Source organism: Dioscorea cayenensis, chromosome 1 (assembly GCF_009730915.1).
Source record: "Dioscorea cayenensis subsp. rotundata cultivar TDr96_F1 chromosome 1, TDr96_F1_v2_PseudoChromosome.rev07_lg8_w22 25.fasta, whole genome shotgun sequence".
In the NCBI taxonomy this organism is placed as follows: Eukaryota; Viridiplantae; Streptophyta; class Magnoliopsida; order Dioscoreales; family Dioscoreaceae; genus Dioscorea; species Dioscorea cayenensis.
In genome coordinates this window covers 8,629,732-8,656,945 of record NC_052471.1, presented here as the reverse complement: position 1 = coordinate 8,656,945, position 27,214 = coordinate 8,629,732, and the positions used below count along the sequence as shown (strand labels likewise).

Below are 27,214 nucleotides of genomic sequence, written 5' to 3'. Positions count from 1 at the left end.
AATGCATAAATAACCTTTTCTTCTTATTTGAATATAGGCAGTTGTGTAAGTCCCAAAAAGTGAAAAATAGTTTTTATATAGTGCGACTTACAAAGTGGTCACCATATTATGGGGAGGGAAGCACTATATGGTTTCACATTCATCACAACTACTGAACTACGAGTGAGTGTTCATTACTATAGTAAACTTACCTGATTCATAATTTGATTCATTTTAATAACATGTGACGTTTGCTAAATTTAATAACTCGTGAACAAAGATGAGAGGAGGCTTAGAGAGCAAAATGATGCACTTGACAACAACCAAATCCTCGAATCAGATGTACAAAGACCCAAATGCTTTGGATTTACCAGTTTTATCAACACAAGCTAGCACAACAATCCTTGCGAAATTTAATTAATCGACCATGTGAATTTTCTAGCTAAAATGTCTAGGAAGGTTTTGAGCGTATGTGAAAAGTCATACCATGCAAGGATTTGGTGTATTCTTTTGTTAATTGCATGGTGTAAATATTTTGTTATGCAAACGTAGGCACCATCACAAGTGTTGAATCTGTTTTTTTGTAATATTCTCAAATTTACATGTTCAATGCTATCAAATGTTTATGTAATCATTAGCTTTTGCAATTGTGAAGATCTTATGTGAAATTGTGTTGTTCTTATGTCAAATTTGATTGGCAGATTCTTTTGAAGTTTGGAATTAATGTGAATAGTATTCTCAATTAATGTGAATAGAATGTTGAATTTGAATAGTATTCTAAATTAATGTTAATAGAATGTTGAATTTGAGTAGGAGAATACTATGGTGAATTGCAATTATCTTTTCCAATTGCAAATCTCACAACAAACCAAAACTGAGGGGAATGCTTTCACTTCTGAGCTCATGTGTATGGTGAATTGTAGAGTTCTTTTCCAATTGAAAAACATTCATTGCATGATTCACAAATTTCCAAAAAAAGCGCATCAAGGTTAGGGTTTTCTAAGCATTCAAACCGGGAATGCTTCAAGATTGATTTCAAGGTTGCGATTGAGTGCTATCCCTCCTGTGATGTGATGTTGGCTGCTCACCTCAAAAAGGTGGTTGCTTCTGCAACCAAAGGCCACAACGAAGAAGATGACATGCTCTAATGCGGGTTATGGGTTGTCGGGTTTAAACCCTGCTAATAAATATTATTTTATTCTTTCTCTCTCTATCAATATAATTTGTTTAGTAATATTTTATTCGTGAAAAAGCTCACGCTCTGGATAAAAGAAACTGAGAAACTCGACTGCCTGGGTTGTACTTTGGACTCGATTTACCAATTTCTGAAAGTATATGACATAATTTGAGGAATCTAGTAGTGCAGTGACCAAAAAGCAAGAGTAGAGAAAGATACTGAACTCGATCCCTATGATTAAACCCTTTTTTAAATACCTTTATTTCTCTATTTTTTTATTTTTTTATTTTTTTTGTGACGTTTTTTCTCTACTTCGAAACCCTAGAATTATTCTACTTCTTAGATCGATACCCGAATTAATGGCGGATCGTCCACGCATGTCTTGTTTTCTCTGAAATCTTGATCATTTTATGGTCCGAGTTTTGTTCGTCTTCAATGTATAGCATTCTTCTACTGCTCAAATTCTTCTTCTCTGTAGGATTGGTGCTTTGAATTGAGTGGTATCTCATGGCGCAGAGCTTCGGCAGATGGGAGGCGGATCCGTTGTTCTCGGCGGCCGAAGTTGTGCAAGATTCGGCCGACAGGTTCCTTGTTCAATGCCTTGTTCATTTGATTAAATTCATGGATTTTGTTTGCTATTATGGTTTTTTTATAGAATTTAAGATGGAAATCTTTGGTTGTTGTTTCGATTTGCTTTGCATATAATCTTTTGTTGGTTTTTCGTCTTTGATGTATACTTCCTGCATGAATTGGAGCATTACTTGATTGATATGTGACATAGTGAGGATAAAGGAGCTTCCTTTCTTTTTATTTCACCATCGTTGAGGTTATCGTTTTCTTCGTGTATGTATTCCTCGGAGATTATCTAACATAATTTGAATTATTCAGGATGGAGTCAGTTTTCCAGATGCTGTTGCATGAACAGAAGCTTGTTCAAGGGGAGTCTTCAGATAGCAAGCTCCTTGGTCAGATCCAGTATCACAGGAGAGACCTTCTTACTGCTCTTGAGACGACAAAATGGCAGGTAAGAAGCACTCACAATTTGTCTGTGTTATCTGCTTTTATATTTACGATCTGTGAAAATGTTAATTTTGTGGAATTTAGTTGGATTGTAATCCTTGTGATTAGTTGGAGGACTTTGAGAGGGCTGTCAATTTTGCTGCGTCATCTGATAAATCCAACTCAAGGCAAAATGCAATAGTAAAGCATAGAGAGTTTATTATAGCAATAAGAGAACAGAGTGCGCAAGTGGAGAGAGGTCTAGCTTCATCAACAACGGATTTTGACAGAAATTCACAATGGGCGGCCTTAAATGAACAAGACAGAGATGGCTTAGCATCATCTCTTTCTGGAGGTGATTCCAATGACTGTCATGCACACTATGAGCGTGGGAATAGTGGCATTATGAGAAGGTTTCTTGATTCAAACATGGAAAGTGATGAAATTGTTGAGGTCAAAGTTGAAGAAGGTGATAATCTTGAAAAATATGGTTTAGGAGCGTGGACACTCTGCCAGGATTCTGCTACAGAGGTAGAGCAAGGAGAATCAAATATTTCCTTTACATATTATGATTTGGAAAATAGCGAATCAGGTAGTAAATGCTATGCTTATAGTAGTAGGTTCAGAAGGATGCCTATTTGGAGGTTCTTTAGAAACTTTCAGCTTGCTAATACGGGTAAAAGGAGCTTTGCAAAGAGAAGAAAAGATGAGGAAATCGCCGGACGATGTGCTTGCCGATACTGGAGGAGGGATGTTATCCTCAGCTTTTAACATATCTCCAGCTAAGCAAGTAATTTTTTTTTTTTTTAATCTTCCATTTGGTATAGCTACAAAATGAGATAGTTGGGAGCTTTCAAACAATGCTTGATTCTAGTAAAGGGAAGTCATCTTCCAATTCCCTATGTGTGTGTGTGCACCCATGCATTTCGGATAGCTATCTGCTGTTCCCTTTGGTCTGCCTGTGTGTAGTAACTTAGATGACCAAATTTTTTCTTTTTCTTTGGGTCTGCCTATTTCATGTAACTTAAGCCTTTTACTGTTGGCCCATCTGTTTAAGTCAAATGCTCAAAAGGTTGTACTTTATTTTGACAGTATCATATTTTTAGCCTTTTTTTTTTCTTATCATTTGGTGGTTGATGTCACATAAATTGTTCTTGTTGTATCAAAAGTTCACTTTGCTCAGGAAACTGTTTCATTTGTTATTTATGAGTCTAATATTATTTTACATATGATGTGCATAAAAGTAGCATGGCTGTTTACTTCTAACCTAGTTCTTGTGTAAATGGCCATCAACGCCTGAACTGGCAAATGATGTATTTGACTTGGGCTTATACTAAAAAATTCACATTATTATATTTTGCTGTTAAATACATGATGCGGCAGTTGTTTAATGTGTGCTATAACTGCTGTTGGTTTTCTATCCACTCTGATTTCTTGGTAAATGATTGTAGGATAAATATCTTTGTTCACATCTTGGGATTTTCCCAATATCAAACATTCTGCAATTCATACATTCACATAGGTGGGTAGAGGCTTTCCGGAGGAGGGTTCAAAGAACTCGGTATGATATGCTACACTACCGGTGTCCCACTCGATTAGTATCAGCAATACTGATTACACTGGCTGTTTTAGGTAAGAAAGCACTTCCATTTGTATATGTTTGAAGTCTTCTTGTTCATTCTCTTTCAGAATTCATATCAAGATCATAAGGTCTATGAATAGATAAATATGGATAGATCTTTGTTTCATGAACTGGTTTTTAAATGAATCATATACCCAAATGAACGCATGCATACATATTGCTGAAAATATTCTCTTTCATGAACTGGTTTTGCTTTTATGCATCATCTGAACAGCTTCCTGTTTCCAATTCAGGCTTCTTGAAATTTTATATCATGTGAAGCACATGGCTAAACCTTTTTCATTCAATTTTGTTCTTATTCTGGCCATGGGTGTTTCATCATTTCGGCAAACAATCCAATCAAAGAGCCCTACTTAAAGTTGAGCAACTCCTCTTCCTGAACAGTGATAGATACCGCTGTTTGTATTACTGTTGATATTTGCGAATTGTAATTTTCTTGAGACCAAAGTGTAATGATGTGCCCAGTTATGTGAATGAAGTTGTTCTACGTGGTTTCTAGAATATAATTTGGTCTGCAGGGTCTCATTTTCCACACTGAATACACTGTAAATAAATAGCTAGTAAACAACAGGTTTTTGATGCTTAATTGGATATTTCATTCTCTGATGGCTATCATTTTTTTTTGTTGAATATTTTGTTGCATTGTGCTCACCAATCGAAGTGAGTTTGAATTTATGCATTAATCTTTATTTATTTTTTTAAAGAAATGTGTACAAGGCACGACTATGAACCCTACCTTGGGAATATTAATTTTGTTTATGTAATACATTACACAAGATAAATATTTGTGTTTTTTTAATAAATATTTTGTAGATGTGCTGTTCATGCAGGTGATTAAATAGGGTTAGACCAAGAGACTCATGTGACAATAAAGTCTAAGCTCAATAACTTGAATAAATATCATTAACATGAAACTTAGCCATTAGATCTTCTAACCCGAAAGAGAAATGGAAACTTTTGATAATAGAACTCAAGTGCGGGAAGACACCTCTTGACCCTGGCCGCACAAGCGTGCGAAAGGACAGCACTAGCACTCTCTTACTTTTAAAAACTTGAATTTATAAAATAAACTTTAAGAATAACCAAAGAACAATGTTTCAGATAACAGAAAAGTACGTATTGTGTCATTTGGCAAAAAAGCAAGGGTTTTTTTTTATAATTCGGATCATGGCCCCACCTCGATTGTATATATTGCACCCGTGTTTCAGCTCTTCTCTAGGGTTCACGCACGCTTGACAACGTTCTCTTCTCCTCTTCATCGTCGCCGCCAGGAGAGGGTTTCTCGAGATCGCTCTCGTCCTTCTCTCTCTTTTACTCGGTGAGGCATCCACTATGAATTCTTTGTTCTTGGTTCGAATTGTTTGATGGATTGCTCCCATTTGTTCTTTTTAATTTTAAATTTCTCGCTGTTTGATTAATTTGGTTGTAGAAATTTGGAGGATGTTGTGATTTTTTCAGATCTCTGAGGAAGACATGTCTTTTAACTACTAATTCTTCTTCTGTGATGCATAGCATTTATAGAAAGTGTTCATCTTGCGTGCTATGGTGGTCGCCAGTTTATTTGTATTCGAGATTTCTTTTTGTTCATGTTTGTGTTGTGCTTGTTACCTAGTGATGATTTGAGGAGAAATAATGTACTATTGATAATAAGTTTGTTATTTTACCCTTAAAATGGAGAGTTTTAAACTGCTGTATGATAATGCTTGTTTGAATTACTTGTTTGAAATTTTTATACTAAACTTCATAAGGGAGCTATGGTACATGATTAGTTCTTTTGTGTAAGAAGTTGTTGAAGGAGCATCCGAGTGGAGGGCTGGGAGCCAAGCGCTTGCCTTTCTCATTAAGCTCCAAATAATGAATTGGCCTTTACAAGGGGCAAAGTTTCTATTTGACTTTGTTTCTTTACCTGATCAACGAGGCATATATCAATTCCTGATACTTCTTAGTTCAAGAATTTACCTTTCTTGTTATTGTTGATGATCTAATTGATTGGCTTTCAGTTGATTCTAAGTTGGTTTTTGGTATTTTTTGGGCTTCAGGAATCAATCACAATGTCGACTGTCACGTTGCCTTGCGCCTGCTTGCCAAAGAGCAGCATCAGAACCTCGAGCCCCAAGTTGTTGCTTAAGAGTCCCTTGTCCCTGGGTTCTTCAAAGAATGTCTCAAAGACCTTTGGCGTGAAGGTATCAAATTGCTTCAAGGTAACTGCAATGGCCGTCTATAAGGTTAAAGTCGTTGGACCAGATGGTTCCGAGCAGGAATTCGAAGCTCCAGATGATACCTACATCTTGGATTCAGCTGAAACTGCTGGGCTTGATTTGCCCTACTCGTGCAAGGCGGGCGCTTGCTCTACTTGTGCAGGCAAGCTCATGTCCGGGTCTGTTGATCAATCAGATGGATCTTTCCTTGATGACACCCAGAAGGCCAGCGGCTACGTCCTGACGTGTGTTTCATACCCAACCTCAGACTGTGTCATTGAGACTCACAAGGAGGGTGATCTTTATTGATCATTTTGAATATGAATGGAGATAAAAATGTAGATGAGGCATCTGTTCTGTGGTTCTGATCTTGTTGTAGTTCAGTTTCTGGAGCAGAGTTTCTCTGGGCGATGGTGTTGGTTTACTATTTTTTAACTGAGTTTGTTAGTCAGTGCATGTTTGCGGGATTATTTCCAAAAACATTCGATCACTTCATCAAAATAAACTATCGCAAAACATGCGTCATCCCAATAAATACGAATTCCATCAATTAAAATAAATCAAACATTGTGTAAAAGAAAACTACAATCTTCAATCAAAAGAATTCTTCAACTAATAAATTCTCACAACTATCTTCCTCCATTTCGCAGCCACTTAATCAACTGATTATAACCACCAATATTACCAATAAAGCCAGCATCCAACATCTCATTCACAAGCTCCTCCCCTTCTCTCCTCATCCCTTCTCTAGAAAACCCTCTAATCAATATGCTAAAGGTCACACCATCAGGTTCCCACCCCTTCCTCAGTCATCGCCAACACTCTCAACCTATTCGCATCCTGTCTTAGCGGCATCACAAAGCCCTTCCAAAGCACAGTTACAAGTAACCAAATCCGGCACCATCCCCTTCTCCATCATCCTCTCCATCACCCCACACGCCTCCTCGTTCCTCCTCGCACTCCTCAACCCTTCCATCAATGCGCTGCACGCCACCGCACTCACCCCTCTCCCTCTCTTCCACATTTCATCAAACATTTTCAGCGCAATCCCCGCTTCGTCCTTCCTGCACAACCTCTCGATCAACTCCAACCATTCGAACCCATCCGGCACTGCTCCTCTCTTCACGAACTCCATCATGAGCTCACAAGCTTCTTCCTCTTTTCCTTCGCCGCATAATCTCTTCACCAAGATCTCGCAGGTGGTGACTGAGAAGCTGTGACCAAGGTCGAGCATCTCGCTGGCAACTGCAATGCCTTCTTTGTATCTTTTCTCTTTGAAAAATCCTGTGATGAGAGTTAGGGATGACAACGGTAGGGTATAGGTAGGGTATACCAAAATCCTTATCCATACCCGTAAATATTTATCTCATATCCATATATCTTTACTCTTACTTTTATCTACGGGGTATGGGTATCCACTTACCCGTTGTTCAAATTATCAAATTAATTTTAATATAAATTTAAATAATAATAATAATACAATGTTTAAACATATGTCTATAAATTCAAAATTACAAGTTGATATATGTTTGTTTATCTTAGATTATATAATCACATAAGTCTTACGTAATAAATTAATTTAAACAAAATAAAAAATTTGTTGATTTTCATTGGCATCTATTTAGGACTCAATAGTAACTTAACATTTTTCTTGTTTATGTTTAATTATCTTAGTTTTTGTTTTAAATTTTTTCATATATCTATTGTTTATAATTTATATAGTTTCAAATTTTATAAATGTCTATTGAGATTTTGAATATAAAAAACATTATAAATAATTCTTATACCAAATTAATTTTTTATTAGTATAATTTATAGAATAAATTATTAAAACATTATTTTTATATTTGTTTTATAATGTTTAATTTTTTAATTTAATTATAATTCTTAATATTTATATCCAAAAAATATTAGGGTAAATTACCCAGTTGGTCACTGAAGTATTGCCTGATTCCTATTTGGGTCACTAAAAAAAAAAAAAATTCTATTTGGGTCACTTAACTTAATAAGTCGTTCCAATCAAGTCACTATCACGAGGGCCAGGCGTTAGCGGAATGATGATGTGGCACGTAGAGTCACCCAATTGATTCCACGTCGGCTTCCACATGGCCGAGAAGTTCCCCCTCTTTTTTCTCTTCCCGCCCTCTCTCTCCCCAGCTGCAACGACACGCGCCCGAAAACCCCTCTAACTTCTTTTTCTCCCCTTTTCCAACGAAGCTTGATCTTCATCTCATTTGCTAGCTCCATGGAAGACACCCTAAGCAGCATGGCATCCGACGAGAGATTGACCAACCTGCAGAATGATAATCGGAATGATGGCCGGAACTAGGATATGTTTGGTGAGACGGTGCAGGTAGGTCCCTTATATTCTAGTTTTATGTGTACAATATAAATGATTGAACTGGGAAAGGGTATCAATTTGAAAAGGTTTTGTTTGTGAAATGTGTAATGCCTAGTGTTTTTTGTCACATTAGGTATTAGGGTTTAGAATTCATATACAAGATTTCATTTTTGTGAAGTTGCGGTTGTGCTATGACATGACCTGCATACCTAAGGTAAGCGTGGAGAGAGGGAAAGAAGGTGATGTTGGGGTTCTGCTTCTATATCCCTAATGATGTTCTATTGAGGTCTATGATTTTTGGTTTCATTCTTATAGACTGTTTTTTTTCCATATGTGGAGTGTTGTCTTCTATTCTTGTATGATTTTCAACTTATAATGTTGTTGCATGCTAGATTATGTAAGAGGATATTTATTCTTTGCTTGTTAAATCTATTGCTTACTTGCTCTAATATATATGACATGCTTTTGATTCAGCAGGGTGTTCACTTTTTTATGCATTTTATATGTTTATATGTTTTATCAAGTGATAAGTAAGATGTGTGGATTGATGTGTGGATTGATGTTTTGAGAATTTTTATGCATTTTATATGCTGAATGTTATGCTATTGATGCAAGCCAGTCTAATGTATTTTATTGAGCCTATTCATTATTTTTCCTTTTTGTACCTTTTTAATTTCTTCAAGTGAATGTCTTTAGTGTGACAAATTATATAAAACCATGCAGGTTGATACATCTCATGTCCAAGAAGATAAACAGAATGAGAGTAGTGGTTGCAATGTGAGTCCTGATTCAGGGTGTAGTAGTGATAGTTCTAACACTGACTTTCATGAAAACGATTATGACATGGACGACGATGATGACCATGTTTTTGAGATTAATGTTGACTTAGGCATAGAGTCTGATATGGGTTTGGGTGGTTTAAACTCCAGAGGTGGACATTTACCAGGTTCTGGGGTGGAGAATGATGGTGCACAACATGAAACTATAGGTGAGGAAAGTGACTATGATAATTCTGATTCTTTACACAGTCAAGATGAATCTGATGACCTAGGTGTGTGCTCTAGAAGAAGATGGCCAGAATTTAATAATGAGACAGACATAGATAATCCCAAATTAGTAAAAGGGACGGTGTTTTCTACTAGGGAGGCTTTGAAGGAGGCAGTGAGGCAATATGGACGAAGGAGTAGATATAATGTGAGGTTTAAAAAGAATGATAAAAATAGGGTGAAAGCAGTATGTAAAGAGAACTGTCCATGGGTGCTTTAGGGCTCCAAAATGAACCCTAGAGATATTTTAGATAACACCTGGCAAATTAAAACTTGTGTTAGTGAACATACTTGCCCTAAGCAGATGAAGAACAAGAATGTAACATCAAAATGGATGGCAGTTCATTATTTACACAAGTTTGCAAATGATCAAAACTATTCAATCTTGTCATTACAACAAGATGTGAGAAGTGACTTCAATTTGATAATCCCATTGAGTAAGTGTCACACGCCTAAACGTGCAGCGCTTGAATTGGTGTTGGGGAATGCGAAAGAGCAGAATGGAAAAATATATGATTATTTGGAAGAGCTAAGAAAGACCAATGTAGGAACCACCACTATTTATAAGCTAGATAGCAGATTGTTCTTAAGAATGTATGTCTGTCTACAAGCTTGCAAGAATGGCTTCAAGTCTTGTTGTAGACCCATTATTAGCCTCGATGCATGTTTCTTGAAAGGATACTATGGTGGACATCTAATGGTTGCCGTAGGAATTGATGCCAATGATTGCATGTACCCACTTGCATTTGCTGCTGTTGAGAGTGAGAATTTTGATTTGTGGTGCTGGTTCATCCAGTTGTTGGTGGAGGACTTTGAGATTGTCAATTCATATCATTGGTCCTTCATGTCAGACAAACAAAAGGTTAGTAATGTTTTCTTATCTACCTTTTAAATTCTAATTGCTTGAGCCTAAAATTACAATGTTCTCATTATTTTATTTACTGAACTTTAATGAATAGGGACTTCTCAATGCTTTGATAGAGTTAGTGCCAAATGCAGAGCATAGGAATTGTGTTAGGCACTTGTACACCAACTTCAAGTCTCAACCAACAAACAAAGGTAAGGCATTGAAGGATTGTACTGCATGGAAAAGTGCCAGGAGCAACCTATTTAAAAAGAATATGAGGATGTAATGAGAGAAATGAAAAATTTGTCGCTGACTGCCCACAAAATGGATGGAAAAATAAAGACCCAAAAGCATTGGTCTAAGTCCCATTTCTCCACAATGATAAAGTGTGATATGCTGCTCAACAATTTATGTGAGTCATTCAACAAATATATCTTAGAAGCAAGAGATAGACCAGTGCTAACCATGATGGAGACAATTAGGACTAAGCTCATGCAGAGGGTTGCAATGAAGAGATAGGTAGCTGAAAAATATGTAGGACCTTTATGCCCCAAAATTCAAAAAAAGGTTGACAAAATCATTGAAGAGGCTGGTAGGTGTTGGGCTAGACAAGCTGGTGGTGCCAAGTATCAAGTTTCATGTGGGCTAGCAGATCAACCTGTGGTTGATATGGATGAAAAGAGCTGTTCATGTAGAAGATGAGATTTAACTGGTATCCCTTGTAACCATGCAGAGGCAGTAATGTTCACAATTGAAGAGAGACCTGAGAGCTATGTTAACCCATGTTACCATAAGGAAACACAGTTGCATATATATTCTAACTTCATCCGAGCCCAATTAGAGGAGCAAAAACAATGGACACATGTGGAGAACATGGAGCCTATCCTCCCACCTATGCTTAGAAGGCCCCTAGGAAGACCACATAAGAAAAGAACAAAAGAACTAGATGAAGTAAATGGAAATCAATCCAAGATTGCCAAGTCTGGAGTGCAGATGTCTAGTGGAAAATGTGGGCAGACAGGAAACAATATAAGGACATGCAAAGGGGAAGTTGGTGCTAACAGTAGGCCAATTAAATTAAATGTGAGTTCTTTAAACTTTTTTTTTATTAAATTTAATATATACTTTGCTTTAGTAACTCCCAATGTGTTATGTTTTGTTTAGGTTAGAAGATCAAAATCAAATACTGTAAGGCAAGTTGCAAAACATCATGTATCTCAGAGGGTGCAAGAAGGTGCAAGTAAACAGGTAAAACCAATTCTTAAATTATGACTTTTGGTTGACTAACTAACATTAATTTACCCCTATTTATGGAATACAGAGCCATACTCCAAGAAGACAAACAACTACAAATGAGCCACATGTGGTGACTATCAGATGGATGCCTGATGTAAGTCTATGATTTGAACAATTTATTGGTTCTTTCATCCAGTGAATCGTAGCAATTCAAATCACTAACATTTACCTATTACAGGGTTCTTCTCAAGTTATAAATCAGCCTGGATCTCAGGGGATAGCAAGACAAGAGGTAAAAGATAGGAAAAAATAGTAGGTTCTTTCTATAATTAATAATATATAATTTTCTATTACAATATTCTTCTATAGTTACAAATTTTTTCTAGCACAATTGGATCTAAATCAAATGTTTTCATGACTCAGGTTGGCATTCCAATTGGAGAGAGTAGACAAACTGAACCAAATGAACAAAATGTGCCTTCTTCACAAACCATTAGGTTTATGCATGATGTAAGTTCTTATTGTTCTTCCAATATTTTGTCTTCATAAAATTTTGCTATACTACAAAATGTGACTTCCATTTGTTAATTTTACTTTTTTTTTTCCATTATTGACATTTCTCCATTTTAAAATCTTAGTGATTTTCTAGATTATCAAATTATCTTTTGCAATTGCTTTATAAGGTGGTTCTCCACTAATAAATCAGTCTGAGTCTGGAAGTCAGGGACTAGATGTAAGCCAGCAGGTAAAAAATTTTAAATTTATTTCATAATGTTTTTTTGTCATGTAAATCAGGGAGTGGATGTAAAATATCATTATTATTATTGTGTCAACTCAGATTCCTTCATCTATGGAAGAAACTAGACCAACTCAACCAAGTACTAAAATAGCACAACCATATGCACAAACTGAAGCACATGCGCAAACTATTAGATGGATGCCTGATGTATGACTACCAACCTTTATTCCTTTTCCATTAGCCATGATGAATGTTTGCTTAGTTCAATTATGTTATTTCTATTTGTTATGTAGGGTTCTTCTCAGGTTATAAATACACAACAAAGCTCTGTCAGTGCTATCTATGAAAATCAAACTACACATTGACAAAGACAACAGGGGAGACAAACTCCATCAAGATATACGAAAGATTCATCTCAGACTACAAATATGGCCAAAACTAAAAGAAATATGCCTCTAAGAGCCAATACTACTATTGATGAAAAAAAGAAGGAGCTATCTAAAGGTGCGCATGCTCAAAAAGATTGCTTCTGGGGAGGCTGTACATGTTGTAGGAGTATTACATAAGACAGTTGATTTGCTCTTGTTTTTGGTTTTTTTTTTTAGCCAAGCACATGTATATCTGGTGTTATGTTGACTTAGAAACTGTTTACAAACACTTCTAGATGTTGAATATGCTAGATATCTGTAACTAACTGTGTTTTGTCAGCAATATCAATATGTATTTCACTATTTAAGTGCTAGTAATTTATGCCATGTGCTTATATTTTGGTTGGCATGTATGTTTAATATACAGGTATAATTTTGTGTCACAATATGTAATAAAACATGTGATTATATTTCTAAAGCCAATTGATGGTGAATATACTATTAGTAATCCTCTATAGTGCAAGATTTAAATTCCAGAAGAATGATTCTGTTTGAGTACTACCCAAAATTCTCAATCCTGAGTATGCCAAGACTCTTGCAGACAATTATAGAGGTTTTACCTTACTCTTTAGAAGGACAACATGAATAGCTTGAGTAAAGTTGAAAATGACACTCATCAAAAGATTACAGAGCAAAAATTTTTTGCCTTATCTTTATAGAATAGACATTTTTTTACACTACAAAACTTAGAAATTCTTTTTATTATAGAACAAAAAATCCTCTGGATTACAGAACAAAAAATCCTCTGGATTACATAGCACATATTTCGTTTGATCACAGAACAAACAACAAATCAAAATAATCAAAAGAAGTTCATCTTTGGACTTTAGCCTCTTCAGCACCATCAACACCTTCAGCACCTTCAGCACACCCATCATAAAGTTGAGAACAAACACAAAAATCTTTTAGTATTAAAGAAAGCTCAAGCTTCAGCCTCTTCAGCACCTTCAACCCCTTCAATCTCTCATCAGATTCCATGCTTCTTAGGGTGTCCTCCATGGAGCGAGCGAACGAGACGAAGATGAAGCTTCAGTGGAAAAGGGGAGAAAAAGAGTTAAATGGGGGAGAGAGGGTGGGAAGAGAAAAAAAGAGCGGGAACTTCTCGGCCACGTGGAAGCTGATGTGGAATCAATTGGGTGACTCAGCGTGCCACATCATCATTCCGTCAACACCGTCTGTGATAGTGACTTGATTGGAATGACTTATTAAGTTAATTGACCCAAATAGAATTTTTTTTTGTTTAGTGAGCCAAATAGGAATCGGGCAATACTTTAGTGACCAACTGGGTAATTTACCCAAAATATTATGCTATATCATATATAAATATAAAAATTAAATAAAATTTAAAATAATATATTAAGAGAAAAATTTAAAGTATCATTTTCAAATTAATCATAATGAAAATGTATCTTGGGTAAATTGTGGGTAAATGTTTAGCTTAATAAAAAATTATATATATATATATATATATATGATGGTGAGTGTAAGGGTACGGGTACAGGTAAAACCGTACTCTCTTCGACGGGTAAGGGTACGAGTAGAGTAGGGGCATACCCTTACCCGACTCATACCCACTCAAAAAATAACGGGTAATACCCTTACCCATACCCTCTTTGACCGGGTACGGGTATGGGTATACCCATCCGATAGGGTATAAATTGTCATCTCTAATGAGAGTGTTGAAAGTCACCACATTTGAGTCGCAGCCTTGGGCTCTCATGGCCTTGAACCATGTCAGAGCGTTGTTGAAGCTGCGCGTTAGTCAGCAGCAGCTGATTAAGATGTTAAATGTGTATGTAACCGGGTAGACATGATCTTTGAGCATGGTATGGTACCATTGGAGGGCTTTATTGTAAAGGCTGTGTTTGGAGAAGCCATTGATGAGGATGTTATAGAGGTCGGCGGTTGGTCGGCAGGAGTTGAGGGATTTCTTGAGAGTATGGAAGAGGGACATGGCGTCGTTGAGGCGGGAGGCGCGGAGAAGGGCGAGGAGGAAAAGGCGGAAGATGGGTTCGGCGCAGGGGCAGGAGAAGATGCCGGAGTCTGAGCAGGGGCAAGGGCGACGAAGAAGGAGGAGAAGGGAGTCGAGGCGGTTGGAGGCGGTGAGGGAGCGGGCCATGAGTTCGTAGTTGGAGTGATCGAGAGAAAAAGAGGAAGAGGATGAGGAGGGGTTGAAGAGGTGGAGGTCGTAAGGGCAGAGGATGCGGCGGAGAAGGGAGGAAGTGTCACGCCCGACCTATGGCTGAACACCTGGCAATCGCCACGATATCCCGAAATAAATGGCAAAACAACCATGTCACCCCAGGACACCGTAAGGCATTGGTACCCTGTAAGCATTCAATAAAATCTAGAAACATATATTTAAATATATATATCAATAACAAAGCAACACCACTCTAAAATGTTATAAAATCAACGAAAAGAGCACTATCTAAAAATTTTATTGAAACCAATGAGATGGGTTGCAAATATTTTGCATTTATTACACACTAGTGGATCAAACCAATAAGTTCATATAAAAATAAATAAATAAAATCCAATGCCTAAACAACTTAAGAAAGCGAAGAAAATAATAGGAAGCCCAGCACAATGCCCCAATGCCGCAGCACTATTGTCCACCACCTAAAAAGAAAAAAATGAGGGTAGAGTGGATGAGTAACATAGTGAGTGGTTAACACGGTTCCACATGATTTTAAAACAAATTCAGCATAGCATTGTGGCATAAAATGCATGTTTCTAGAATACTTACGTTTCAAAGACAAAGTAACAGTAAAATATAATAAAAATGGTATAAACAGAATCACACTTTTGATATAGCAGACATAATTTTACAATAAATAAAGTTTCACAACAAAAAACTCATGATTTGATTTGAATACTCAACACAAAAAGGGCTGGCCAAAAATCAATCCTAAACTTAACCACCGTCACGATTAAGAACGGGAGACCCAAGGTTAATTATACATTTAAAATAAAATATCAAGTCAAGCCCACCTTGGCGTTGCCCTCTAAGTTCATCCGTGTGATGAAACACGGGGTTTCAAAACCAGTGGATTTTCACCCACTCCCAACTCAGGTTCTCTCCGCGCCTCCTGAGTGGGTATTACCCACTCAGGAGGCATGTGATGAAACACGGTGTTTCAGAACCAGTGGATTTTCACCCACTCCCAACTCAGGTTCTCTCCGCGCCTTCTGAGTGGGTATTACCAATCAGCCAGTCAACCACGCCACCTCTCACTAGATCGAACCATGGAGACCACTACTGCAGCAGTCGAGTCATAGACTCGTGATCACCAATATTCAAAATCAACATTTTAAATTGGTATAATACCCAAATTGGTCCATCTACTTTTCTTTCTCTTCCTTTTTTACTCCTCTACTCAGAAATGCACCCCACTAATCCCTCTACTCTTGAAATGACCCAATTTAATCCCTCTACCTCTAATCTCTTCCCATTTAGTCCTTCTACTCTTGAAAATACAGCCAATAATTGGCCTATTTTAAAGTAGAAAGGACTAAGTAGAATCATTTTCAAGAGTAGATGGACTACTTGGGAGCATTTTTGAGTAGAGGGACCAAAAGGGAAGAGAGAGAGAAAAGTAGAGGGACCGATTTGGGTATTATACCTCAAAGAAAACAAACTCAATTTATAAACCAAAAATTCATTGTAAACAGATGACAAAACCATTAAAAAAAAAAATTTATGGAAACATCCACTCACAGTGCTTAGACTAGTAGGTCTAAGAGCTCAGGTGTAATCACTCCTCCACAAGCTTTTTACCCTTGGCTGAACTTTCACCGCCTATAAGGTTTAAATAAAATAATAAAATTTAACTGTAATAGTATCTTATTCTTAGGACCACGTCTCTTAGCACACAAAATTGAGTAAACATTATTAACATAATCACGCATAGATTATAATGGCGCATCCTATAGGTACAATTAAAAAACGCACAGAAACTAAATGTTTACAACTCATGCATATATAAATATATATATACATATGTTTAGATATAACCATAGAATATAAATTAACTAACAGTATGATATATATATATACACAGAAGGCATGCTAATTTATATAATCATATATAAACATATGAATAGATATGATGGCCCATCCTGCGTATAATGGCTTCGTCAGTCATGCACACATTTACAGATAGTATACATGTAGCCCTATATATATATAATATGCATCTACGAACACATGGTTTACAACGAGAGCATGCACAGTTCCGACATCAACAATTTATGTTTTCCAAAAATTCCCTCCTATAATCCATTCATCACAACCATGTAGCATCTTAACAATAATTAAAAAAAACATGTAAAACTTTTAACTAGATCTAAACACCATTTTGATTAAATAGTACCTTTCGAGGAAGAAAAAGAGAAGACAAGGTTCCAGCCAACTGGAAAGAAAAAAAAATTCGGCTAAAAAAACTAGGGTTTCTAGATTTTATTTTATAATCACTTAAAGCTAAATTGCAAAATAACCCCTAGAAATTCTCATAATTAAAATGTTATTTTATTATTATTATTATTATTATTTTACTAGATATTACAAGAAGGGGATGCTTGGGTGTGAGTTTTGAGGAATTGGGCGAGATGGGCGGGCGGAGCTGGGGAGAGGAATTGGGTGGGGGCGCATCGGGAGGTGGTTCCGAGAGAGGCGTCTTGGATGATGATCGGAGAAGGAGCTCCTTAGCTTTGCTGCCCGATGATGGTGGTCTCTTCGGACGCATCGTGCCGATGACTTTGCTTTGGCAATCAGGTGTGTTTCACTGGGTAACTAGACCCTTTTTTCTTTTTTCATCATTATTTTTTTATTATTTTTTTTAAATTTATGAAAAGCCTTTACAATATAATTACAATTTTATATATATATATATATATATATATATGGGCTTTTTTCCAATATAACCATTTTTTTTAATTGTCAAAATAACCCTACCCAAAATATATTCACCAAACTAACCATGAAACCATCACATCAACCCCCATCTTATTACCCATGTGTTTTTAAAATATAAAATATTAGGTCTTTTTTTTTTCAAAAACACCCTTTATTTTAAAAAATACAAATAAAAAATATTTTTATTTTTTAAACCATTTTCTTAGGTTATTATTAAATATTTATTATTATTTTTATAAAAAACCAAAAAAATAAATAAGTTTTTTAAGGGAATTTATTTTAAGATATATTATTCTAAAAAATATATTATTATTTTTTAAAAACAGCCCATTTAAGTTGTTATTTATTAAAAACTTTTTTAGCAGTTATTTATTGTTGACATACCAGGGATAGGCTCAAATTATGTATAATCAGGTGAAGCTACATTTGCCATTAAAAAAGTTTTTAATAAATAACAACTTAAATAGTGTGTTTTTGAAAAATAATAATATATATTTTTTTAAAATAAATCCTGTTAAAAAAAACTATTTTGTTTTTTTTTGTTTTTTTATAAAAATAATAATAAATATTTAATGATAATAACTTAAGAAAATGGTTTAAAAAATAAAAAATATTTTTGATTTGTATTTTTTTAAATAAATGGTGTTTTTGAAAAATTACCTAATATTTTATGTTTTAAAAACACATGGGTGATGAGATGGGGGGTTGATGTGATGGTTTCATTGTTAGTTTAGTGATTATATTTTAGGTAAGGTTATTTTGACAATTAAAAAAAAAGGATGGCTATAGTGGAAAAAAGCTCTATAAACATACTTATTCTTAATTCCATCCCTTAAAAATCTGCTCTTCATACTTCTATTTCAATAGGCCATTTGGTACCTTTTAGTGGGTTAACATGGCACTATCCATGAGAAATTTTTTTTTCTTCTAAACTTTGACTTTCTAAACTTTGACTTTTGGTGGACATTTGGTAAACATGTCACTATATTTAGAAAATTTTTCTTCTAAACTTTAACTTTGGGTCAACATTTGGTAACTCTTAATCAGTTCACATATTACATCACAAAAAATTAGCCATAAATTACTGAGAGATACAAGTCCCACCACCCAAATAATTTTCAACTTAACCAATCAATAATTTCTCTCCCACTCATATTATTGCGATAATATTAAACCTTGGATCAGAACACTCCTTTATGAACCTCTTCCAGACCAATGGATGAGAAAATCTTCTTTTCCAAACTTTTATTCTGAGAGGTCATTTAGTAACTCTTAATTTGTTATTATGTCACTATCCCCTAGAAATTTTTTCTTCTAAACTTTGACTTTGGGTGAACATTTGGTAACTCTTAATCAGTTCACATATCTCATCACGGGAAATCAGCCATAAATTACTGAGAGATACAAGTCTAACAACCCAAATAATCTCCAACTAAACCAACCAATAATCTCTCTCCCACTCAAATTATTACGATAATCTCAAACCTTGGATTAGAACACTCCATCATAAACCTCTTCTGGACCGCTTTAATTTTCATCCATCCAAGCGGTTGCACACCACTATGATGACAATATTGCCTATGAACCGTCGGCGACCATCCACCTTGGCTCTCCCAACCGTCCGATCGAGGTAAGCATATTTTTCCCCAATTTGTTTTCTCCCGATTGCTTTTGTGTAAATTTAGAACCATTGATCAGGTCTCAGCAATTTGATCCGATGGGTCAGTGAGGATGGTGAAGCCAGGGTCGGCGTGATTGTGACAGAGATCCTTCACCTCCATGTTAAGCCTCTCCGCCGGCTCTAACTACAATGGCTTCTCATCCAATGATGAGTCAGCGATGCAGTCCACTAGATCCATTCCCTCCCGCTATGAACTTCCTTCTCCCGCTCTAGAGAACAAGTTCAATTGCGTCCCCTCCTGCTTAGATATGCCTCGCAGCAGGAGCAAAAGGCACTGGATTATTATTAATAATTAATAATATTATATTAATTATTATTAAATGAAACTATTAATGATTAAGTTGTTTATTTATTTATTTATTATTCATAAAAAATATATTATTTGTAATAATTTATGATTTCTTTTTATTCATAGTCGGTGTCTGTCATCATCGCCTTAGACATCTATAATTTCTTCGGCCTCGATGGCAGTTGGTCATTTGAGTTCAGCTTTTTTGGTGACCTCTCCCACCGATGATATGTCCTTTGTTCTCTCTGAATTATTCAACAATTTTTTGAATTTTTGAAATTTATCTATTTTCATTGAAAAAGTATGATGAACTCGTAGATTTGGAATCGATTATGAATTTGGGGAAAAAAACATTTTCCAAATTTAATCGACAAGTTCTATCTCATCTCCGGTATGCTCTAACGTTTATTTTTAAAAAAATAAAAAAATTGTTCAATTTTAGTTTTTTCAAGGAGAAAAAATCCCTTGAATTTAGTCTTTGGGTAAAAGCAAATTGTGATTTTTCTCTTTTAATGTGAATAAGATCATATGATTCTACTAAAATAGCATTATATAATAATCTTTGTTTTTGTTGATTTTTTTGTTAGTAATGAAATAATTTAATTTTAGAGTAAATATTTTAATTTTAAAAACTTTTTACCAAATTTGGATTTGAATTATCAAAATTCATTAAATCATTCACACTTATCCAAATCAGAATTGTACATAAATTATAAAATATATACTATTTTAATGATATAATGATAGATTACTGTTGCTATGAATCTATATATGTATAATATATATATTAATATTAATTATTATTATGTAATATAATATATGTGATTATACATTAATAATAGATAAATACAGAATATTATAAATCAATAAGAGATCGACTAAAAATAAGATATTTATCTATTTTCATTGCTCTTTTTTATTTATCTATTTATTTTGAAAAAAGTATGATAAGCTTGCGTTGTTATAATAAATAACAATAATTTTGGGGGAAGACATGTTCTTTAGTGAGGACAACAATAAGCTTCATTTCTTCTTCAACATGCTCTATTTTTTTTTTTAAAAAAGGAGGAAATTAAAGAAGTGCTCAGATTTTGAGTTGTCTTTATTCTATTTAGAAAAAAATATATTAAATTTAGTACTGGGATAAAAACAAATTGTAAATTTTTTTTTCTTTTAATGTGAATCAGATTGTATCTTCCTTGACAAACTTTGATGAAATTTTTGATTTTATTGTTGTAATTTTAATTTTTTGTTATACTGAGAAAATCATATGTTGAATTTAGTCTTCAAATAAAAAAATCATTTTTTTTCTTTTTAAAATGAAACAAACATTGATTAAAAAAAGGTTAGTCTACTTAAATAGGTATTTACTTTATGAGTTCATGCATTTCAAAATTAAAAGATAAGTACCAATAAATCATAGAATTCCAATGAAGCTCAAGTGGGGCATTGACACAGAAAACTTGGGATTAATTAAAAAAAATAAAACCATATATTTAATGAGGCTTGAATGGACAAGCATGCTCCACATTCTTTCACGTGGGTGTGGGATCAAACTTAAGAGAAAAGACTTATGTTTAGAAACAAGTTATTGAATGTGAAGGAAACCAAACGTTTTATACTCATAATGAGATGCAATTCTTAATTGTGTGCCCAAATATCTCCCCTTCTAAATTCTTTGCTGATGAGAATATATGGTCTATTTTCATTGGTTGAAATTTGATTGTCACTTATTGATTTTAAAAGTTGTTTAATTTGGTTATTAAAAATATCTTAAATCAAACCAAGCAATCAGTCAATAGAGTTGAATTATTTAAATATTACACAAAATTTAATGATTTATATTTTTAATATTTTGTTTATCATTTTTAATGGCATTTAGCTCATTGATTTATAAAATTTTTCTGAGTTGGAATGAACATGTAAATTTGGTTTTATTCACTGATTTACAAAATTCCTGATTTGGAAGAATTTTTTCTTCAACCAAACCTGATGATTTATAAAATGTATTTGAATAGAAATTAGTATATATATATATGTATTACTAAAAAAGGAAATTAGTTGCTAACATTTATATATTTTAGAAAAACCAAATGAAGTATAAACCATAACCATGTTTTTTTCTTGATCTTATTACTATTAAAGAGACTTCAAATATATATAATGTATATTATTTTTAAAACAAAATTTTTTATATATTGAAGCCCGCAATGTGAGTTAGGGCCCTTTACACTAGTTTACTCTTAAATTTATTCTCCAAAAATCTTCTATTGTAAACTCTCATTTTGGAGTCATTTGTCCACTCTTAATTGTTTAGTTTTTTCATCTTATACTAATCATCATATCACAAGAGAGAAGAAGTGGAGTGAATTACCCACAACTGAGGGAACAATTAACGTCTTATACACCCAAACAATTCTCAACTGATAGAAATACTATGACCTTGTTTGGGAGGAGGTTTTTGAGAGTTTTGTAAGGTAGGGTTGTGGATCAACCTACGTTTGGATCTAGGGTTAAATGGAGGGTATAGTATGAGAAACCCTTAATCTAACCCCATTTCTTAACCCTCCAAATGGGGGGGGGTTGACAAGGTTATGATTTTTATTTGGACAAAAATACCCTCAAGCTTTCCAAACAATTATATTTATGTTTATATAGGGTTTAAGGGTTTACTTTGGGGTGGTTTTATGATTTTCTAAATCCAGAAGGCAGCTTGACTTCGCCAAGTTTGAGATCACGGCTTGTGCACCATCGGAGACTTTGTCCTTTGCGAGAATCCTTGGTTTTTTAGATCTGGTGTGGGTCTTCTACCATCTTTTCATTCTCTTTGGCTAGATTTGGTTCCCCATAAAAGTTTCTGTTTGATTTTTGAGTTTGCGGGTATGTATTTGCATTTTTTTTTCCAATATTTTTCATGATGTTGTTAATTTTCTTAGTGATTTTGGGATTAGACATCTTATATGAATGTTGATTTGATTTTTATCATGTGGATTCTTCATTGTATTCAGTTTTTTTCAGAAGTGTTTCAAGAACAAGACCAAACCCCCAAACTTTGCTGTGATTTAGTGATGTATGATGTATGGGTATAGGATCAACCAATCTGTTTCGTCATTTTATTCGTTTCTTTATGAATATTCCATGTGCGTGCTTGCCCAAACTTCCTGTTTGATGAGCAGCTATTGTTTTGATATATGTTCTTATGACTCTTACTTTGGGGAGTAACTATTAGAATTTTATAGTGGAGTAATCTTCAGTCCAATCTTAAGATTTTTTTTAAAAGATTACATAGCAAACTGACATTAAGTGTTATAATTATAGCTTCTAATTTTTGTGGGTTTAGTTCTTTTTTATTTGAGTACTACCTTGTTGATCATTCTCTACTATTGAGCTTTACTGGGTTTTAGTTCACGCCCTTGCTAATGTATAATCTTCATGATTTTGATTTGTTTATGGATGAAGAACATGAAGAATGCCAATAAAATTGTTATCTACCATAGAATTGCAAAACTTTTTAGAAATCATCCAATCCCAAGAAATAGTCCTTACCATTGCTGTTTTATAAATTTTTATTTTCTTGCTCAGTTGAATCAAGATAAATCATTTTGTATATTTAAAGGCTTAAGGGTTAAAATTTATTTTTCTGTGAACTATTTTTCCCATGTGGTTTCCACAAAAGGAACCATATATGAGGTTTTCTCAAAAGAATAGCTAATTTTTTTCATAGTGTAGATTCATATGAGACTGTTTTTGGTCATAACATATTGTATTTTGTTGTTATTTCTTGATATTTGCTACCATCTTTATTCCTTTGACTTTTTTTGGGAAATATTGATAATTAATTTTTTTTTAGGGCTGACAAAAAAAATTGTTGGACAATTCTTTCATAAAATTACAATGGTTGCACCATTTAGCAGCAACTCAAGTTATTATTCTAGTGATTAGTTAGATTGCAAGGCTCAAGAAGGAACATAAATATGTTAACAATCAAATTACCTGTGAATTACTCCTTCAAGGAAACTAAGCAAGATATGAACTAATGTCACATTTGCTTTCAAGTGATCTATGCTATAACATGATAAGAATGAGTCCTAGAGCTTTCCTAGAATTTTGCGAAATATTAGTTAGAGAGGAAGGTCTTAGACCAACTGTTACGGCCCGACCCGTGGGCCCAACGTACGACATACCGCCACAACAACCCAAGCGAGGGCAAGCACCGCCTCAATCTTGGATTATCGTAAGACTAACCTATTTCCTGTACATAAACACTATAAGAATGAGAGAATACAATAACACACAAAAATTATAAAAGAAGATACATAGCCATGACATCAAAGCAAACCCTGAGTATGGTTTCTCATATATCAGTTTAGACAACACCAAGTATAGGGGTTTCCAAAGAAAAGAAATGAATACAAACAAGTCAAAAAATACACTGATGGATCCCACTTAAATATATGTCATAAACTAGAAGTCAACCTACAAAGGACTCCAAGAAGATGCATAGAGATGGACACTTGCCAATCACGATGTGTTCGCATCAATACGTTGTGCTATCACCTGAAGGGGGCGTTTGGTTCGCTGTAATGTGAAAAAATTACCCCGGAATTTGGTGGTAATGTGTTAAGATTGCGATATTTGGTTACTGTAGTAGTGGTAATATTGATGGAATGTTAGATTACCAATAGTGAAATATTGCCAAATAAGGTGATAATATGATTACCACCAAAATAGGTGTTAATCCAGATTACCAGGTGTGGACTCCTTTTTTCTCACCCGGTCTTTTAATTATGGTTAGACCGGTTAAAATAAATGGATCACAAATCAAATTTAATTTTTTATGACTTCAAGTGATTATGGGTTCATGACTTCCATTAGAGGCAAGCCCTTAATGTTAATTACCCTGGACATTATCGCAGGAACATCCGATTAAGAAATAAGTGTGAAAAAGGAAACAATTTGTGACAATTAATTTCATTCATTCCAATAAATATGAATTCATAGATTTCATTGAAAATACAAGAAATTTGAAATCATCTTGATTTATGAACTTGTGTCCGAACTTGTGTCTGAGACATTTTTACATTTTGAATTTGATTTGTATTTTACGTTCTGGATTCATTATGTTGATGAATCATGAACTTGATTTTGACTTTCCATAAGTTTCGGCTTTTATGCTTGTGAAACTTTCTTCAAGTCTTGACCTTTGAAACTCTTTAAGTCCTTGACTTATGATGTCTTGAGACTGTTGAGTTTAATTGTCGATTTGTATTTTGACTTTTGAACTCTTTGTGTCTTGACTTCTGATGTCTTGAGACCACTGGGTTCAATTGTCGATTTGTATTTTGACTTGTGAACTCTTTGGGTCTTTGTCTTCTGATGTCTTGAGACCATTGGGTTCAATTGTCGATCTATATTTTGACTTGTGAACTCTTTGGGCCTTTGACTTATGATGTCTTGAGACCACTGAGTTTAATTGTCGATTTGCATTTTGACTTGTGAAACTCTTTGAGTCCTTGACTTGGATGTCTTGAGACCTCTTGGTTCAATTGTCGATATATATGGGTCTTCAAGTTTGGATTCTTTTCATATCTTGAGTCTTGACTTGATTGCTTTGAGTTTGATTTTTTTTTTGTATATCCATATATATGTTATATATGAGCATAACCATTGCATGCATCTCATCACCACATTACATGCCTTGTTGCCTTATTGAAATATATATATCTCATTATTGAATATTTTTAGTGTGGTTTATTTATCCAAAGGGATTGGACAATAAATATGAGGAGCATATAATTTATTTAGATTTGAGGGTAATATGATGAATAGTTTGGATCAAGGGATAGGATTAAAAGGCTGAGATTTCATCATCAAGCAATAGTTCAAGTTTGATCGGAGGGCTGAGATTTCATCATCAGGAAACTTGTCTTAAGTTCGAGGCATGATAGATAATTCAAATTTGATCGGAGGGTTGAGATTTCATCATCAAGCAACATGTCGTAAGTTCGAGGCATGATAAATAGTTCAAATTTGATCGGAGGGCTGAGATTTCATCATCAAGCAACATTGTTGTAAATCCGAGGCATGATAAATAGTTCAAGTTTGATCGGAGGGCTGAGATTTCATCATCAGGAAACATTGTCTTAAGTTCGAGGCAACTAGGCAATGAATGGGATATTATATAAAGGTATGATCAAGGGTCCAGATTTTATCATCAAGCAACATTATCTTAAGTTCGAGGCAGCTGAAGTTAAAATGAAATGAACGACTCAGATCTGTTGTAATGAATTTGCTTGATTGTCCTTCAACTGGATCTCTTTGAGATTAATGTCAGTATATAATTAGGAGAGCATTGTAGTTTGCATGACCATTGGATTCTTTATTTATTATTATTATTATTTTTAATGCACGTTAGAACGCATGTTGACCAAAACATGGTTCTCATTCTCTCTCTCCTTTCATTCTCTTACGTCGACTACACCGTCAACATGCAAACTTCGCGGGGCTTGTACCATCATTATCAAAATGACTGGATATTTTTGCAGACATTAAACTTCTACTAAGCTAATATATTAAGCTTTCATTAGGACCTTCTTTTGAAGGATAAACACATCTAAATCTAATGATGCCTCTTGGAGATATTGATCAAGTCCTCTTCGTACATCAAGCAAGGTGATACGAGTGGAATGTATATATATATATACACATATATTTTATGCGAGTCATGCACTCATATCGATCATGATGATTGTATAATCATTCTCAACTAACTTTGAAGAACAATATTACCCTGATATATGATTCACAGCATTAATGATATATATACATCATATTCCTATTTGAACTAAACATCATCTTCTATTGTGACTTCATGATAAATACATCTCGATATATATACAAATCATACATCGATATAATTTCCATGTTTTTGTTGAGGTTTTTATTTTTTCCGTACTATCGATGCATTTCATCGTGTACTTGGGGATGACCCGGCATGTTTGGACATATCACCTCCATCGGGATCTGGCGATGATGTTGCCATAGCATCGAGACCGAGATTTCGCCACCATGGTGGGCGACAACCAGATTATACACTATTTGCACATTTTGATCTTGTTCCCATGCTCCTCAAATCTTAGTCTTCAAACCAGAACCTCAATGCATCACTGAAACGTCTGCCGATCGACCGCTTTGGTGTTGAGGACAGTGTTTATTCGATTCTTTTGATTATTGGTCTTGACGCGATTGTGCTGCCAAACGCCAACGTCAGAGTACGTGGTTTCAAGCTCACTGCGATAGTCGGTCCTTCACCTTTGTCATCCATTCGCGTTGCTTTTTCATCCTTGTCATCCATTGCCACTTTGCTTTTTTTATCCTCCACGGCGAGGACACATTGGTGTTCATCGTACTCTCGAAGCGAGGACGGATTCGGAGAGCATCGGATGAAGAGAGATTTTTCAATGTCATCACCGACTTCATCCGGAGCTTGTAACATCGAGGATTTTTACCACCAAGGCCTTTGGCGAAATTCATTTTTCTCTTGGCATTGGTTTTGGCCTTGGTTTTTATGTGTTCCAACTAACCATGAATGTGAGATGAGTGGTGTTGCTGAAGATGCATTTGTGATCAACGACTTGGACGACGATCTTCATGATCTCCGATCAGAAAATCTTGTGACAGGTTGGTGAATAGTA

The 27,214-nt window shown here is 34.8% G+C and overlaps 3 protein-coding genes across 10 annotated transcripts; 2 read left to right on the top strand and 1 right to left on the bottom strand.

Annotated features, from left to right (window-relative positions):
- Positions 1-1,461: 1,461 nt before the first annotated feature.
- On the top strand, positions 1,462-4,396 carry LOC120264776. 8 transcript variants are annotated; one of them, XR_005537535.1, is made up of 7 exons: positions 1,462-1,593; positions 1,673-1,740; positions 2,045-2,180; positions 2,285-2,686; positions 2,773-2,945; positions 3,607-3,787; positions 4,031-4,396. XR_005537535.1 is itself a non-coding variant. In XM_039272638.1 (5 exons), exons 1-5 carry the CDS (start codon positions 1,567-1,569, stop codon positions 4,054-4,056), a joined length of 438 nt encoding a protein of 145 aa, XP_039128572.1. In that variant the 5' UTR covers positions 1,462-1,566; the 3' UTR covers positions 4,057-4,396. The 8 variants fall into 8 exon arrangements, 2 of the variants coding, with proteins under 2 accessions (XP_039128572.1, XP_039128548.1); XR_005537534.1 differs by having other exon boundaries at positions 2,770-2,945; XR_005537532.1 differs by having other exon boundaries at positions 1,462-1,569; positions 1,635-1,740; positions 2,285-2,945.
- Positions 4,397-4,993: 597 nt separating this feature from the next.
- Positions 4,994-6,530, top strand: LOC120266571 (ferredoxin-1-like). The gene is made up of 2 exons (XM_039274246.1): positions 4,994-5,115; positions 5,837-6,530. The coding sequence occupies exon 2, from the start codon at positions 5,849-5,851 to the stop codon at positions 6,302-6,304; it is 456 nt and encodes a 151-aa protein (XP_039130180.1). The 5' UTR covers positions 4,994-5,115; positions 5,837-5,848; the 3' UTR covers positions 6,305-6,530.
- Positions 6,531-6,824: 294 nt separating this feature from the next.
- On the bottom strand, positions 6,825-7,229 carry LOC120283571 (pentatricopeptide repeat-containing protein At2g36240-like). Its single transcript, XM_039290313.1, has one exon. The coding sequence runs from the start codon at positions 7,227-7,229 to the stop codon at positions 6,825-6,827; it is 405 nt and encodes a 134-aa protein (XP_039146247.1).
- Between the last annotated feature and the right edge of the window lie 19,985 nt (positions 7,230-27,214).

Coding starts and splice junctions, on each gene's coding strand:
- LOC120264776 (XM_039272614.1), top strand. CDS start 1,567: ATGGTCCGAGTTTTGTTCGTCTTCAAT. Junction 1,594..1,672: donor GAGTTTTGTTCGTCTTCAAT/GTATAGCATTCT, acceptor CTCATGGCGCAG/AGCTTCGGCAGATGGGAGGC. Junction 1,741..2,044: donor GTGCAAGATTCGGCCGACAG/GTTCCTTGTTCA, acceptor TGAATTATTCAG/GATGGAGTCAGTTTTCCAGA.
- LOC120266571 (XM_039274246.1), top strand. CDS start 5,849: ATGTCGACTGTCACGTTGCCTTGCGCCTGCTTGCCAAAGAGCAGCATC.
- LOC120283571 (XM_039290313.1), bottom strand. CDS start 7,229: ATGCTCGACCTTGGTCACAGCTTCTCAGTCACCACCTGCGAGATCTTG.